At 51.6% G+C, this 15,209-nt stretch overlaps 2 protein-coding genes across 4 annotated transcripts; both read left to right on the top strand.

The window, feature by feature from the left end:
* The first annotated feature begins 1,939 nt into the window (after positions 1 to 1,939).
* LOC123059926 (endo-1,4-beta-xylanase 1) lies at positions 1,940 to 4,361 on the top strand. The gene is made up of 2 exons (XM_044482483.1): positions 1,940 to 2,783; positions 3,002 to 4,361. The coding sequence occupies exons 1-2, from the start codon at positions 2,196 to 2,198 to the stop codon at positions 4,118 to 4,120; spliced, it is 1,707 nt and encodes a 568-aa protein (XP_044338418.1). The 5' UTR covers positions 1,940 to 2,195; the 3' UTR covers positions 4,121 to 4,361.
* A 7,656-nt stretch (positions 4,362 to 12,017) lies between these two features.
* LOC123059925 (endo-1,4-beta-xylanase 1) lies at positions 12,018 to 15,008 on the top strand. 3 transcript variants are annotated; one of them, XM_044482481.1, is made up of 4 exons: positions 12,097 to 12,233; positions 12,464 to 12,525; positions 12,650 to 13,333; positions 13,582 to 15,008. In XM_044482481.1, the coding sequence occupies exons 2-4, from the start codon at positions 12,508 to 12,510 to the stop codon at positions 14,728 to 14,730; spliced, it is 1,851 nt and encodes a 616-aa protein (XP_044338416.1). In that variant the 5' UTR covers positions 12,097 to 12,233; positions 12,464 to 12,507; the 3' UTR covers positions 14,731 to 15,008. The 3 variants fall into 3 exon arrangements, with proteins under 3 accessions (XP_044338417.1, XP_044338416.1, XP_044338415.1); XM_044482482.1 differs by lacking the exon at positions 12,464 to 12,525 and having other exon boundaries at positions 12,018 to 12,233; XM_044482480.1 differs by lacking the exon at positions 12,097 to 12,233 and having other exon boundaries at positions 12,287 to 12,525.
* The last annotated feature ends 201 nt before the right edge of the window (positions 15,009 to 15,209 follow it).

Genomic DNA, 15,209 nt, shown 5'->3' with positions numbered 1-15,209 from the left:
TCCTCCTCCGACTCAGACTCCACCTTGGTTATGTCCTCCTCCGACGTCACAATGAAGGCGTCAAGGTACCGCTCGTCTTCAGAGTCCCAGGACGACGCTGCTCCTAACTTGATGTTGAACTCAGCGGCCGCCTTCTGCGTATGCCGGTCCTCGCGATAGGCGGCTCGCTGCGCCCTTCTCTCCTCCCTCTTCGTCATCCTTTGCATGAAGAACTGCTGCTCGTTGATGACGTCCCGCGAGAAGCGTTGGCGCCACAAATCATGGCTTCCTCGTCCATCTCGGTGAGGCTGAGACGGCGCTCTCGCCTTCGGTTCTCGCGACGATCCTCGTCGGTGAGAAGCCGCGTGGGAGGTGCCAGCTCCTGCGCCATCTCCCGTGTCGGCACCGCCGGAAAGTTCATGTTCCGGCGGGGCCGCCGAAGGCGCCACGCCACCGTGTCGTACGCGCGGGCGGTCTCGAAGGTGCCGAGGCCGAGGCGCACGTCGTCGGACTGAATATCGGCGGAGAAGGCGCCGGACGGGCGCGCGCAGACGCCGCGGTAGCCCGAAGCTCCCCGGCGGCGCGGCGACATGGTGGCGCGGTGCTGGCGCGTCGACGACGAGGCGAGAAAGCGGCAAAGAGAGCGAGGAGAAAGCGGCAGAGGGCGTGTGGCGAGATGGACAGCGATAGAAGGGCGCGTGGCAGGTGCTGCATTTTATAGGCGCGTCGGACGCCGCGCGCCAAAACTAGCGCGCGGCCGGCCGTTTTTTCCCGCGCGCGCAATCTGTTCCCGCGCGCGCAATCTGTTCCCGCGCGCCTGAGTTTTTCGTCTCCGCTAGAGCGCGCGAAACCGTCCCGCGCGCACTAAAATCGCATTTTGTCCCGCGCGTGTTTTTGCGGCCACCGTTGAAGATGCTCTAAACACATGACATTTACAGCCACGAAATGAACAAAATGGGCCACCAAACCTCGCTTTTAGCCGGGCGATGCTCGTGTCTTGACGCTTTGTAATCCGGTTTCGTACGCCTAAGCCGACCGAGCGATCAGTGTATGGCCCATCGTCGTCGCCGGCGTCGACCGCCATGTTTCCGCGGTGGTTGGGCGCGTCGCCGTCTCGCCGATCCTCCTCGATCCCACCGCCGTCATGGACGTACGTACTACAGGTCCAACGTTGTTGCCGCCGGTCCGGCCTCTGCGTTCTGTTGCATGCCAACGTCCTCTTGTTGTTCTCCTCTTTTAATAATGCCTATGCACCGACCCTTGGCAATTTGATTGCAGGCAAATGGCGCTTGACAGTGCGTTGGTTTACTGAAGTTGGTGTCATGTTAGTGTCGGTTTCAGTTAGATCAGGGATATAATGTCCTGGAATTACGACGGAAAGTTGATGTGGAATCTAAGCCCCGATTGGTCCAAACCGTGATGGATGGATCGACCTGAAGAGCAAGTATAATAGAGATGAGTCAGCAGGCTATATGAAATAAACTAGTATATTTTTGCTTAGTTGGAGGAAAGAGAAGAGGAGAGAGAAGGTAAGCGGGCTCTTCGTGAAGAGCCAGCTCTAGCACGTGCTCCTAGGCACTTTGTGAGAATGAAAGGTGGGCCACATAATGAAAAAATAGTACACTCTTTTGATCTACTATTATACATGTTGGCTATAAGATGGGTTGTAAATGACATGGCACTGACTTATAGCTAGCAGCTGGCTATACTATTAACCATGCTCGAAGTATGCAGCGCTTTAAGTTGTCTCTTCCCAAAGCCAAGAAAAGGAGCGCTTCCGGTAGTGCCTGTAATCATCATCATCATGCTTACCACAAACAACAGCCTATCAGATCCAACAGCCGCCCGGCCGTCCCTCTGACATGCGGGCCCAGGAAGCCGGCCGGCCCCACACGCCAGTCGCGGCTGGTCTCTAGTTCGCCAGGCCTTGCGCAAGCTTTACTGTTACTCAAAAGCAGAGAAGAGAGAGGGAGAGGGTGGGAAAAGATGCATGGTGTGTGTGTGTGTGGAGGTGCGGTGGTTGCTTGGAGCCTCTGCAATATTTTGCGACCGGCGTTCGGTGCGCTTTCGACCTATTTCGCCGTGATCTCGATGGCCGACCCTCCCCCCTTTATATACGGCCGGCCGCCGCGATCCCTCCTCAGCCTCACCGCACCACCGCAGCGCCTGCCACCGACGACAAGCACGCTCCCCTACCGCCTCCTACCGCCAGCGCCATGGCCTGCAGCTGCTGCGCTCAAGGGGTGGTGTTCAACGCCAACGTGATCCGGAACAGCGCGCTGGAGGACGGGCTCGCCGGGTGGGCGCCGCTGGGGGCATGCACGGAGCTGTCGGTGCAGCACGAGGAGCCGGAGAAGGTGCCCACGGAGACCATCAACGACGTGGAGGACGGGTACAGGCCCAGCGGCAGGTACATTCTGGCGACCGGCCGCGGGGGCGAGGAGGACGGCCTCTGCCAGGCGATCCCGGCTGGCGCGCTCAAGCCCCGCGTCACCTACCGGGTGGCCGGTTGGATCGGCCTCGGCGACGGCGCCGCCGGGGAGCACGCGGTGCGCGTCAACATTCGCGTGGACGGTGAGGGCGAGGAGTGCGCGCTGGTGGTCGAGGGCGGCGCGGTGTGCGCCGAGGCCGGCAAGTGGACGGAGATCAAGGGCGTGTTCCGGCTCAAGGCGAGTCCGGCGTCCGGCGCCGCGGTGCACGTTCAGGGCGCGCCCGCCGGCGTCGACGTGAAGGTGATGGATCTCCAGGTGTTCGCCACGGACCGCAAGGCCCGGTTCAAGAAGCTCCGGAAGAAGACTGACAAGGTGAGTCAGCTCTCACATCGCCACCATCTAACTAACACTCCAAACTGAAAACGATTTACTACTACTATATTTTTCTATGGGTTTTGGTAAGCTAGCTTGGCACCAAACTGCATAAATGTATGTACTGGCACGGCGGCACCAAACTCACGACACATGTCAGTTTCGGTTGACACGTAACGCAATGACTCACGCGCACCGTGCTTGTTGCACGTACGTAGGTGCGGAAGCGCGACGTGGTGCTCAAGTTCGCCGGCGCCGGGGCGTCGTCGGCGGTGTCGGGGGCGTCGATCCGGGTGATGCAGATGGACACGAGCTTCGCGTTCGGCGCGTGCATCAACCCGGCGGTGATCCAGGAGCCGGCGTTCGTCGACTACTTCACCAAGCACTTCGACTGGGCGGTGTTCGAGAACGAGCTCAAGTGGTACCACACGGAGGCGGTGCAGGGGCAGCTCAACTACACCGACCCCGACGCGCTGCTCGACTTCTGCGACCGCCACGGCAAGCCCGTGCGGGGGCACTGCATCTTCTGGGCCGTCGACCGCATGGTGCAGAAGTGGGTCAAGGACCTGCCCACCGACCAGCTCACCGCCGCCGTCCAGGGCCGGCTGACAAGCCTCCTCACCCGCTACGCCGGCCGGTTCCCGCACTACGACGTCAACAACGAGATGCTCCACGGCACCTTCTTCCAGGACCGCCTCGGCGACGACGTCAACGCCTTCATGTTCAAGGAGACGGCCAGGCTCGACCCCGGCGCCGCCCTCTTCGTCAACGACTACAACGTCGAGGGCGGCGGCGACCCCAACGCCACCCCGGAGAAGTACATCGCGCAGGTCAACGCGCTCATGGAGAAGGGCGCCCCCGTGGGCGGCATCGGGCTGCAGGGCCACGTCACCAACCCCGCCGGCGAGATCATCTGCGACGCGCTCGACAAGCTCGCCACCACCGACCTCCCCGTCTGGCTCACCGAGCTGGACGTGTGCGAGTCCGACGTCTGCCTCCGCGCCGAGGACCTGGAGGTGGTGCTCCGGGAGGCGTACGCGCACCCGGCCGTGGAGGGCGTCGTGCTCTGGGGGTTCATGCAGGGGCACATGTGGCGCCAGGACGCCTGCCTCGTCAACTCCGACGGCACCATCAACGACGCCGGCCAAAGGTTCATCAACCTGCGGCAGGAGTGGACGTCGCACGCGCGCGGGAAGATCGACAGCGACGGCAACTTCAAGTTCAGGGGGTACCACGGCTCGTACGTCGTGCAGCTCGCGACGGCCACGGGGAAGATGCACAGGGCCTTCAGCGTCGACAAGGGGGACACACCTCTCGTGCTGGACATGGACGTGTGACAACGGTTACCTACTACGGTTATTATATCCGAGTATAGTTATACTACTGATACTAATACACACATACAACCACACATTAATTTGATCTAATGGGATCAGCAAAGGAATTGTACCACATGCACCAACTATAGTTTTGCATTTCTACATTTGGGTATATATTGTACTTACGAGAGAGAGTAATTATGGTATTGTATTGGTAAAAGTTAATGGAAATGAATGAATAAAATTGACGAGCTAGTAATTCATCGTTTTATAGAAATAAGGTTCCTAAATCTCAGTCAACTGAGACTTAATCAAGTCTCAGTCAATGCTATATTTATGAGATTTTACATGCAAATCCTTGCAATTTTTTTTATGCAATACCACTTGACCGAGACTTGGTTAAGTCTCAGTCAACTGAGATCTAGTCACGCCCTTATAGAAAATGGTACCGAATGCTTTCCCTCCTTTCCAAGAAAAAAGGTAGGCTTCATACGCTTCATTCCTAGGGTAATGTTATTCAACGAATGTTTGTTGGGGCTGCATGGAAAAACGGTTGTTTTTCAAGGCAATTTATGTGTTGGAAGCATGACAATTCTTTCAAGCCAACACAACAATTTTCGCATCAAAATCCATTGTTTGGCAGAAGTTTCCATGTGTTTTGAACAAAATTGCCAAGCATTTTTGAAGAATTTATCATAAAAGACATTCGCAATTTCCATGCCTTACAACAAACTTTCGCTGGCTAGTGGGGTCCCATTTTTGATATAGACTAGTTTTGTTGTCGTGAAAACAACGAAATAATAGGGTGACAAGGTGTGTATTGTATGTTGAAAAGCTTGACACATTTTAAAGTAGGCTTCATCTTTTCTGTGGACTGCGACCTACTCCTATATTAGAAGGCGATGAGGGAAGAGCTCGACGAGTGGCACGACAACAAGGCAAGGCCACTTTGAGATTCTCTTCACAAGAGAAGTGCCACACTCACGGCTCGAGTCCAAAAGACAAGGCTAATCCACTTCTTTCGTTGATCCAGGCCTTTCAAAGTACCTCGAACCCTGAACCCCGACTCCAATTCCTTTGAAAGGACTCTTGGGGGGAGCAATCCACTTGGTTTTGTTTTATTTTACAAGGAGCACTACAAATATTGTTGGTTAACAAAAATGCGTGTGCACGCGCGCGTGCGCGCGCACACACACACACACACCTTAAAAAAGAATCAATGAATTATTTTTGTGCATTTTTTCTTTTTAGTTGGGTGCAGGTGCACCAGGAGCCAAAACACTTCCTCTCATTGTCCAGTAGTACTATACAACATCAAGACTAAGAATGCACCACAAAAAGCCGCCATTCGGAACTAAAAAGAAGCAAGTATGCAAACAAAACCAATTAAGACACGCTCAACAACATAATCAATGTGATATATATGTGAGAGGCTTTTACAACACATGTTGTAAATAATGCAACATGAGAATCATAATTAGTAGTGGGATTATAATTGATAAATAAAAAATATTTAACACCCAAAATTGACACATATGTAATCTAAAATAATTAAAACCACGTGCCGTTCGCTATTCAGTCAATACAACATTGAGACCGATGAGAGTAGAGTTGTTTCAGACGATCGGTAGAAGCCATCTGCCTGATCATTATTTACCAGAGCGAAGGACTACATATCTTGGCGTTTTCTTTGTGTATGCATAGGTGTCGATGAACTTGATGCTACAAAAGTTAAGCTTTCCATCGGAGAAGTCATGGCCACCTAATTAGCTTTCTAAATATGTATAAGTAGTATTATAAGAAAATAGTTTGAATGGGAACAAGAAAAGAAATAGCCCAATCACTCCCGAGCACGACTTATTACTTCTCACCAAATCGCTATCCTCTAGTTTAAGGTTACTACTTGTGTTAATTTTGTATTACACTTAGCAAAATTATTGACATAATAATGGGCTAAATATTAATATAAGAATATTAAAATTACACTATGTTTTTTCTAACATTGCAAATATTTTTTCTTCAAATTTGAAACATATTTTCCAATTAAACTATTCGGATTCTTTTCTTTTTAAGGCATGCATGGCACCTTGAAACCTCGTTGCTAAATCAACTTTCCTTATATCATAGAAACTAATACTTTTTATGACACCATAGACCAATTTGTTGTATGTATATATATGTGTATTCACATCTCTTTAGTATCCTTAAATGTCTAATTAATACATTGACAGTGGTTTCCAGAGTACATGTGTATATATATTAGGTTAAGTAGATAAGTTTCAGAGTTGCCTAAAAAAGATAAGTTTGAGAGTCTGCAAGGTTTCTACGACGAGGTTTGTCACTGAATCATGGGGATTTCTCATTTATTGGTTCTCTCATGGTCATATATTTATTTCACGATCATGTGTTCAATGGTCAACTCGCATTACTGGTGACCCTTTGAGATCCGGTTTGGATTGCAGAAAGTCCCCTTAGCTTTTTCCCAAGGAGTGACCCTGGGTATCAGACCCATGGGAGGAAGCACTCTATGAAATAGATTCAAACAAGTTATGGTTCGCGCAAAATGTTCCAATTTTTAACCAGAACTTTAACAACCTTTTGGATGTAAACAATGTTAGGGAAATAGGCAAGGGTACGAGAACTTAACTCACAACCTTGTATTTATGCTTGGTATCTCATCTTGATACTACACATGGACCTAAAAGACACCCGTTACGATGTGATCACAACGCGGTGAACGGGGGGTTGTGTCCAAAGTATGTCATGGCCGGTACACGTCCTACATCAAGAGTCAGTTGTCCGACCGCACCCCCTTACAGTCGTGCGGGATTTCCCGGTTATTAAGAATTACTTCAGACAAGATCATTGGGCATTTAATGACTACACATCATTTAGGCTGGTTGTAATGGAGAGTATCATATACTAGTATCATGCATATGATACTAGTCTATGATACTACATCCTTAATGCATAGTATCATATGTTGGTATTATAGAGAACTACATTTATTGCCATGCATGACACAAAGTAGCACATCATTTAATATGATACTCAAGCCTCTCTTTCTTCATTTAATTCTATGCCACCTCATCAAAATTGCTTAGTTGGCATGCATGATACTACCTATGATACTCCCGTTACGGGCAGCCTTATCCCCAAGGAGAGATATTCCTTTTGCTTCCGATACATTACAAAACCAAGAAGAGACATGTCAGCATCCCCATGAATCAACACATGACCACTATGCCAATTTCCTCATTGTCATTTTGTTCTGTTTTCTGGTTCCCGTGTTCCGATATTTCTGTGAACACCACCGGGACAGACCTGCACACACAAAAAACTGACCCACATAACAAACTAGGGAAGCACCACCTTCTACACGTCCCGTCGATGACATCATGAAGCATCACTGGATCGAGGGCGAGATGGGGAGGACTTATTCCACGTCAATGACGACGCCATCATTTCACCACCCATGAACTGAGACCAAACCTTTGAGTTAAACCTAACCCTACCACCAGAACGAAGCAACGTGATCCGTGGCTGTGGATTCTCTGCCTTGCTGTGGCAAAGGCAGGGAGGAACAGTGCCTCTACCTTTCCCCAACTTTTACTCGTTGGATCGAGAACAGACCGCCTAGATCTAGCGCAACAGGACCACTAAAACAGTGATACGAACAGTGCACGCGCTACAGTGTTGTATGAACAGTGCACATGCTACAATGTTGTATGAACAGTGCATGCGCTACAGTGATTTGCTCGCTCTGGACTGCCAGCTTTTGATCCAATGGCTCTCCCAGCTAAGGGCTCCTTTGATTCAAAGGAATTCCATGGGACTTTTGGAGGGTTAGAATCCTTAGGATTTTTCCTACATTTGTCGTTTGATTCACATGATTGAATCCTATAGGATTTTTTCCTATGGAATCAAGTGTACTACATTTCATTGGAAATCTAGCATCCACTCCAACCTCTTTTTTCAATTCCTTTGTTTTTCCTATAGCGTCAAACACTCTATGCTAATCCTATAGGATTCAAGTGGACATGCCACTCAAATCCTGTATTTTCCCTATTCTCACGTTTTGAAAATCCTGCAAATCAAAGAGGGCCTAAGGTAGAGGCGACCTTGCTGAAGGGAAGTCAGAGGATCCGCGCCCGTGATCCCTGCCCTCTCCCGCTGCCAAACAAAGAGGGGGCCACGGGGTTTCTTGCGGGGAAGGCAGGAAAGATACATCGGGAGCCTCCACCCTACGCCTAGGTCGAGGGAGCAGGGGACGTAACACTTTGTAGCCCACGTTTCATCTTGATCCCGATAGAATCCATGACTTGAAATCATATTGGTGTAACTCTCAGTTTTATCATAACCTTTTCTGATCGTGGTTTCATTTTCTTCGATCTATTGTACGGCCTTTGGTCAATCAGTAAAGTTGTATCATCATTCTTAAAAACATAGGAATAATTTTAAAGACCATCCAACAGGTCAAATAAAGTAAAATGTAAATTTAAGTTTGGGTCCATAAATTTCGATATTAAAATTTTTGAACTACAACTTTTTTTTCCGAATAAAAACAATTTTAGGAACCGGTTCAGTAAATTTTGACCGTGCACCAAATTATAATCTCATTTGGCCTACCCATAGCCGGCCCTCATCACATCCTCACAAAATATGTGCCCACACAGTGAACCAAGGCCCTTCTAGACGTGTTTTTGTTTCTGAAAAAGGCATGAGGTCACGTGAACATGCCCATTCATTCAAAGGGCCCTCCTCCCAACCCTAGCCGCCCCTCCTCCTCACCCCCTCCCTTCTTTCCTTCCTCGCCGCCGCCTGAGGCAACCGCCGAGCAATCCCGGGGCGCCAAGGATGGTGGCGGCGGGGCCTCGGTTGCCCTGCCTCTGCATGGGGAACCCCGGATCTGGAGCGGCGACTCCATTGGTAAGGCACGGCCGGCTAGCAGGCGTGCGAGTGGTGGATCTAGCGCCCCGATCGCGCGGGCGGCGGGATCCGGTGGTCATTGGTGGCCGGCGGCGGTCGGTGCGGCGATCTGGTGCCTTCCCTCCTTCCCTGTTCGGGCCGCGTTTCCTCTTGGTCGCCGGTTCTGTACAGGAGGCGCTGCTGGCGGCGGGGATCTAGTTTGGGCGAAATCCATGGCCGGCCATGACCGGCCGCGCCGACGGCGACGCCTAAGGGCGTCGTTCCCCTCTTTGGAGGCGTCGGTATGGACTGATCTCCTCACTTCTCCTTTCCCTAGGTCTCCCGGGCGAAAGCCCTAACTTCGTTGGGCGGCGGCGGCGCTCACGGCGCCTTTCCCTTCTTGAAGGCGCCGCTTTAGGAACCTTGTGGGTGGTGGGCGACGGCGGTGGTGCGGCCCTATCCTAGCATGGATTTACGTCCGTTGCTTGGAGATGGACTCGCGTAGGTGGAGGTCATCGTCTGACGTTGTGGTGGTGTCAATGGCGGAGGACCTGCCAAGGCTCGCGTAGGTGGAGGTCGTCGTTTGGCGTCGATGACGGAGGACCTGCCAAGGTTGTCACCTTAATCTGCTCTGAAGATGGACCAGTGGAAGATGACGGCGATGACACATGTGAGTGCATCGGACCGGTTTGAGCCCCGGACCCGGCAGATGGCTCGGTCGAGGCCTCCGACTTTAGATGTTAGGCTTAGGTGAGAGGTCTGGGTATGTGACCCAGCTTGCACATCTTCATCATTTGGATAGGAGTAGTGATAGATGTTGCCAGGATGGCGGATTCAGGCATATTATTGTTTTTACTTTGTAAGGTACTCGAGAATAATCAATAAGATGGCCGCATGCATCTCCCAAATGCAAAGGCCGGGGGTCATCCTCCTTTTCTAAAAGAACCGAGATATGATATATAAGAGGGAATAGCTTAGCTAGCATCTGTTCAAACGTCTTTTGAGACACAGAGATGCATGTTCGACGACGCAAGGAAAAGATTTATTGAGCAAGATACGAAGTTAGTATTACGATTTTGCGGATGCATGCACGCACGATCGATCCGTCGTTCGCCGCATATTAATTCCTCATGGACGTGTTTCCATGCTTTTGAAGCAATCCAGGTCAGGATATCCATGCATGCATTACGGCCGGTGCTCAATTTCGTGGGTCGGCATGCGTGCTGAGGAGCCTGCTTGTGCCGTCAAGATTCGAGAACGGACGTCACAGATCACCCAGGAGTCCATGGCCATGCATGCCTCGGCCGATGTTCGTAGCTTCACGCCATGGTTTGCGACTTACTTAGATATACTGTTCGTTCAAAGTCCAAACGGCGATCTGAAAGAGGAAACGCCCATCACGTATGTCATTGGACGGTTGCGAGTAAGCACGCCTCCAATGGTGAAACACTCCGTTCACATTCCACAAAAGTAAAAGGATCTCTTGCTAGATCTAAGACGTAGTACGTATATTATATCTTCTAGACCAGAGTAGCTAGTAGTACCATCATCATCATGTGTTGAAGTGTTCAAAAAATCATCATGCATGTGTTAAAAGGATATATGTACTTAGAAAAACTTTCAAAAGGTACACATGCGTACGGGCTGCTAGCTTAATTAGGCTCTTAATTATGCATATGGGGCGGCAAATCAAAGTGGAAGTTCCCATCACGTATGCATGCATGTAATAATGGGGCGGCTGCGAGTAGTAGTCCTAGAATGATGAAACACTATGTTCATATTTCACAAAGCAGAAGGTTCTCTTGCTAGATATAAGACACACATTATATATTAGTACCTTCCTACCAAAATATAAGATGTTTTTAGGCTAGTTTAGTGTACGGAGTACGAAGGAAGTGTCTTCTACTACTAGCTAGTACTACCTCTGTCCTGATTTATTAGTCCCCTTTGTATTTGTGCCAAATTTTGACTAAAGATTTAACTAACAAAATATTAATACATGTCATCAAAAATTATATCTTTGGATTTATATTTCAACATAGTTTTCTAATTATATTATTTTTTGTCAAATGCATTAACATTTTGATAGTTAAATTTAAGGTCAAAATTTGAGGTCGAACAGGACGGAGGTAGTACTGGTGGATGTACCACCATCATCATCATGTATTCATGTGTTGAAAGCGCACGAGTATGTAGAAAGAACTTTCACAAATTACATTTGTACGGCTCTTCATTAGCTCGTAGGCCGTCACGTATATGCAAATATACTACTCGTGCTGCTATGCATTTGCGTGTGCCTACCAACCACCGAAGGAAGGATCGATTGACCGACTTTTACTCCAAATGGTGATACGCTCTGTTCATATTTCTTGAAGTAAGAGGAGAGGAGTTATGTTAAAAAAAAAGTAAGAGGAGTCCTCTTGCTATAGGAGTATCTTGTACAGTGGCTAGTGCAACTAGACGTACAATTATCATGTGTCAAAAGCACATGTGTAGTTCAAAAGAACTCCCAAAAAAGCACATGTGTACGGGCTGGTTGCTACTCCTAAGTTGTGCACATATAATACGACTATTGCTATGCATTTGCGTGTGCGTGTGCCTGCCAACGACCGAAGGAAAGGAAGGATTGATCAACTTCTACTCCTCCGAAAGCCAAGAAAAGGATCGGAGTTGGGAGATGCTTGGATTTTGCTAATGATCATAACCCTAACAAAAAGTAATAATCATGAAGCTAATAATCAGCTAGCTGACCTAGATGATAGATCAACCTACTCCCCCGAGACACGGTCACGAAAAGCGGGCCCGCATGTCAGCGGCACGACCCGGCAAACCGGCCTGATTGACTAATCTTGCATTGCCCAAACTTGAGTGTTGTACAAAAGATAGGAGGAAAGATACGAGTTAGGTAGCCGAGATTGGCCATGGCACGGGGAGCTTTCATTCCCTACAGCTAGCAACGGGCTTCGGCCACCTTTCTGCCCTGTCCCATGGATGTGGATCGCCGGCCAAACTGACAGACCAACATAACATGGATCTAGAACTCGCTCGCCCTATAAATTGCCACCCTGCGTGCCTCTCATCCCTCCTCACTTACCATCCAAACACCATCATAGCAGCAGCAACAACAACAGCAACAACAACGCACACGTTTCGCGCTGCGCACACATCGACGCGTGGTTGAGAGACGTTGTCCCTCCGGTTCGTCGACATGGCATTCGCTGAGGTATGTGACATGTTGTCATGTCTATCTGCTCTTCTCTCATGCATGATTGCAATACTTCAAAATGCCGCCAAGGCCTAGTCTCCTGGCTGGTCTAGTTTATATGATTGCAATACCAATGTTCACGCACATCATGGAAGCTTGGACTGAAAATGGCATGGGCTTTATGTGTTTTGTTGCGTGTTGGTATCGTCCCTGTAAATTTCAGTAGATTTTGTCGCAAACTTGAGCAGTTTTGCGTGAATTTGCTGGACAAGATGTGGGCTCCAAGCTAATCATGCATCTTCATCCGCCGGTTGTTTTCCGATCAATCAGTTCCTTCTTTAAAGCCAAGCAACTGATCGAGCAAGCTAGCGATCGATATGATATGATATCATCCCCAACAAGAATCGTTACACATGTTGTCTGTGCGTGTGCAGGAGGAGCTGGCGCTTGCAATGAAGCTCAGGGCGGACGGCGGCAGCAGCACGGAGGAAGAGTCGTCCATCGCCATGAAGCTGACGGAGGACGGCGGCAGCGAAGACGAGGAGGAGGAGCCTGCCCTCCCTGTGAACCTGCTCGAGCACCGTGGCGGCTCCTGCTCGGAGTTGGCTGACGGCGGCCTAGGCGGCTGGGCATCGACCGGCTCGAGCACGCTCTCGGTGCACCACGACCACGCGCCGCCTCCGCTCTCGGCCACGGCGGAGGACGTGCCGTGCGCGCACAGGCGGAAGCCGAGCGGCCGGTACGTCCTCGCCGCGCACCGGGCGGACGAGAAGGACGGCCTATGCCGGGAGATGCCTTGCGCGCCCAAGCCCAAGGTCACGTACCGGGTGGCCGGCTGGGTTGCCCTGGAGGGTGGCCCCAGCGCGGACGGCGGCCACCCCGTGCACGTCGAGGTCCGCACGCACGACGGCGCGCGGGTCGGCGGCGGCGTGCTGGTGGCCGAGCCGGGGAAGTGGGCCGAGATCAAGGGCGCGTTCCGGGTCGACGAGCACCCGCGCCACGCCGAGGTTTACGTCCATGGCCCGCCGGCCGGGGTGGACATCAAGGTCATGGACATGCGCGTGTGCGCCGTGGACAAGATCGCAAGGCTCAGGCACCTCAGGAAGAAGACGGACAAGGTACGTGTGACCAAACAAGTTTGTGTATATCAACAAAATATTATCTTTTCGATTTATAAACCTTTTTTGTTTTGAAACTTTTGAATGCTAGTTTGAAACTTTGTCACAGGAATAATGACATAGGCAACATGACGCGCGCGACAGATTTTTGATGAAACAGAATTGCATTGCATTCTACTCAAGCGCATGCAAAAACTATGGCCTGCAAGGCTGGATTTAGATAATCATTTTCTACGTGTTGGCTGCAGGTGCGCAAGCGTGATGTGGTGCTCAAGTTCAACCCGCGGTCGGAGGACGGGGCCGACGCCGATGCGGCGGCGGCGGCCGTGAAGGGCGCGTCCATCCGCGTGGTGCAGGTGGAGAACAGCTTCCCGATCGGCGCGTGCATCAGCAAGTCGTCCATCCAGAACCCGGCGTTCGTCGACTTCTTCACCAAGCACTTCGACTGGGCGGTGCTGGAGAACGAGCTCAAGTGGTATTACACGGAGGCGGTGCAAGGGCAGGTGAGCTACGCCGACGCCGACGAGCTCATCGCCTTCTGCGACCGGCTCAAGAAGCCGGTGCGCGGGCACTGCATCTTCTGGGCCGTGGAGAACTCGGTGCAGCCGTGGGTCCGCGCCCTCAACACCGACCAGCTCAGGGCCGCCGTTGAGTCCCGCATCCGGGGCCTCGTCTCCCGCTACAGCGGCCGCTTCCCGCACTACGAGGTGAACAACGAGATGCTCCACGGCGCCTTCTTCCGGCAGCGCCTCGGCGACGACATCGACGCGCACATGTTCCGCGAGACGGCGGCGATCGACCCGGCGCCGGCGCTGTTCGTCAACGACTACAACGTGGAGAGCGCCAACGACCCCAACGCGACGCCGGAGAAGTACGTGGCGCTGATCACCGACCTGCAGAGGCGCGGCGCGGCCGTGGGCGGGATCGGGGTGCAGGGCCACGTGACGTACCCGGTGGGCGACGTCATCTGCGACGCGCTGGACAAGCTGGCGGCGACGGAGCTCCCCGTGTGGATCACGGAGCTGGACGTGTCGGCGGCGGACGAGGCGGTGCGCGCCGACGACCTGGAGGTGGTGCTGCGGGAGGCGTTCGCGCACCCGGCCGTGGAGGGGATCATGCTCTGGGGGTTCATGCAGGGCCACATGTGGCGCTCCCACGGCCAGCTCGTCAACGCCGACGGCACGATCAGCCAGGCCGGGAACAGGTTCATGGGGCTCCGGCAGGAGTGGACGTCGCACGCGCGCGGGAAGGTGGACGCCAACGGCCACTTCAAGTTCAGGGGGTTCCACGGCAAGTACGTCGTGGAGCTGGCCGCCGGCGCCGGCGGGAAGCAGGTCAGGCGCGCGTTCGACGTTCACAAGGGGGACGAGCCGCTCGTCGTGGACATGAACCTCTGATGGTGAGCCCACTCCACACCGACGGGGTCCTTGCTCTTGCGTTGCTGAGTCGGTGGTGATACACGTGGACATGTACGTACGTACTCCAGCATATTGCCTATGAGTATATATATGGGATCGGGGCTATGAGTAGCTAGCTATATAGTGGGGCCGTTGAGATTACATTTTGCCATTAGGCAGGATTGATTCAGACTCACACGTACCGTATTGTAATTTGTAGTAATGTCTTAGATATGGATTGCAGTAAATAAATGTGGATTTGTCGATTTACCGTGTTACTCCTACGAGCAAGGTTAAGAACAAAGCCCGCTGCTGGGTATATACCAATGCCACGGCACCCTCTTTTGTTTTGTTGCCCTCAATTAAATTGGCCCCTATTTCTTGATGCGAATTCGGAATTTGACGTTCTTTGGCTCGCTCGATTCATACGAACAACACAGATCCAATTCTGATAATAGATCTTGATTTTGACGACTTTG

This window comes from Triticum aestivum, chromosome 3A, assembly GCF_018294505.1.
Source record: "Triticum aestivum cultivar Chinese Spring chromosome 3A, IWGSC CS RefSeq v2.1, whole genome shotgun sequence".
In the NCBI taxonomy this organism is placed as follows: Eukaryota; Viridiplantae; Streptophyta; class Magnoliopsida; order Poales; family Poaceae; genus Triticum; species Triticum aestivum.
This window is presented reverse-complemented; position numbering and strand designations above follow the sequence as displayed.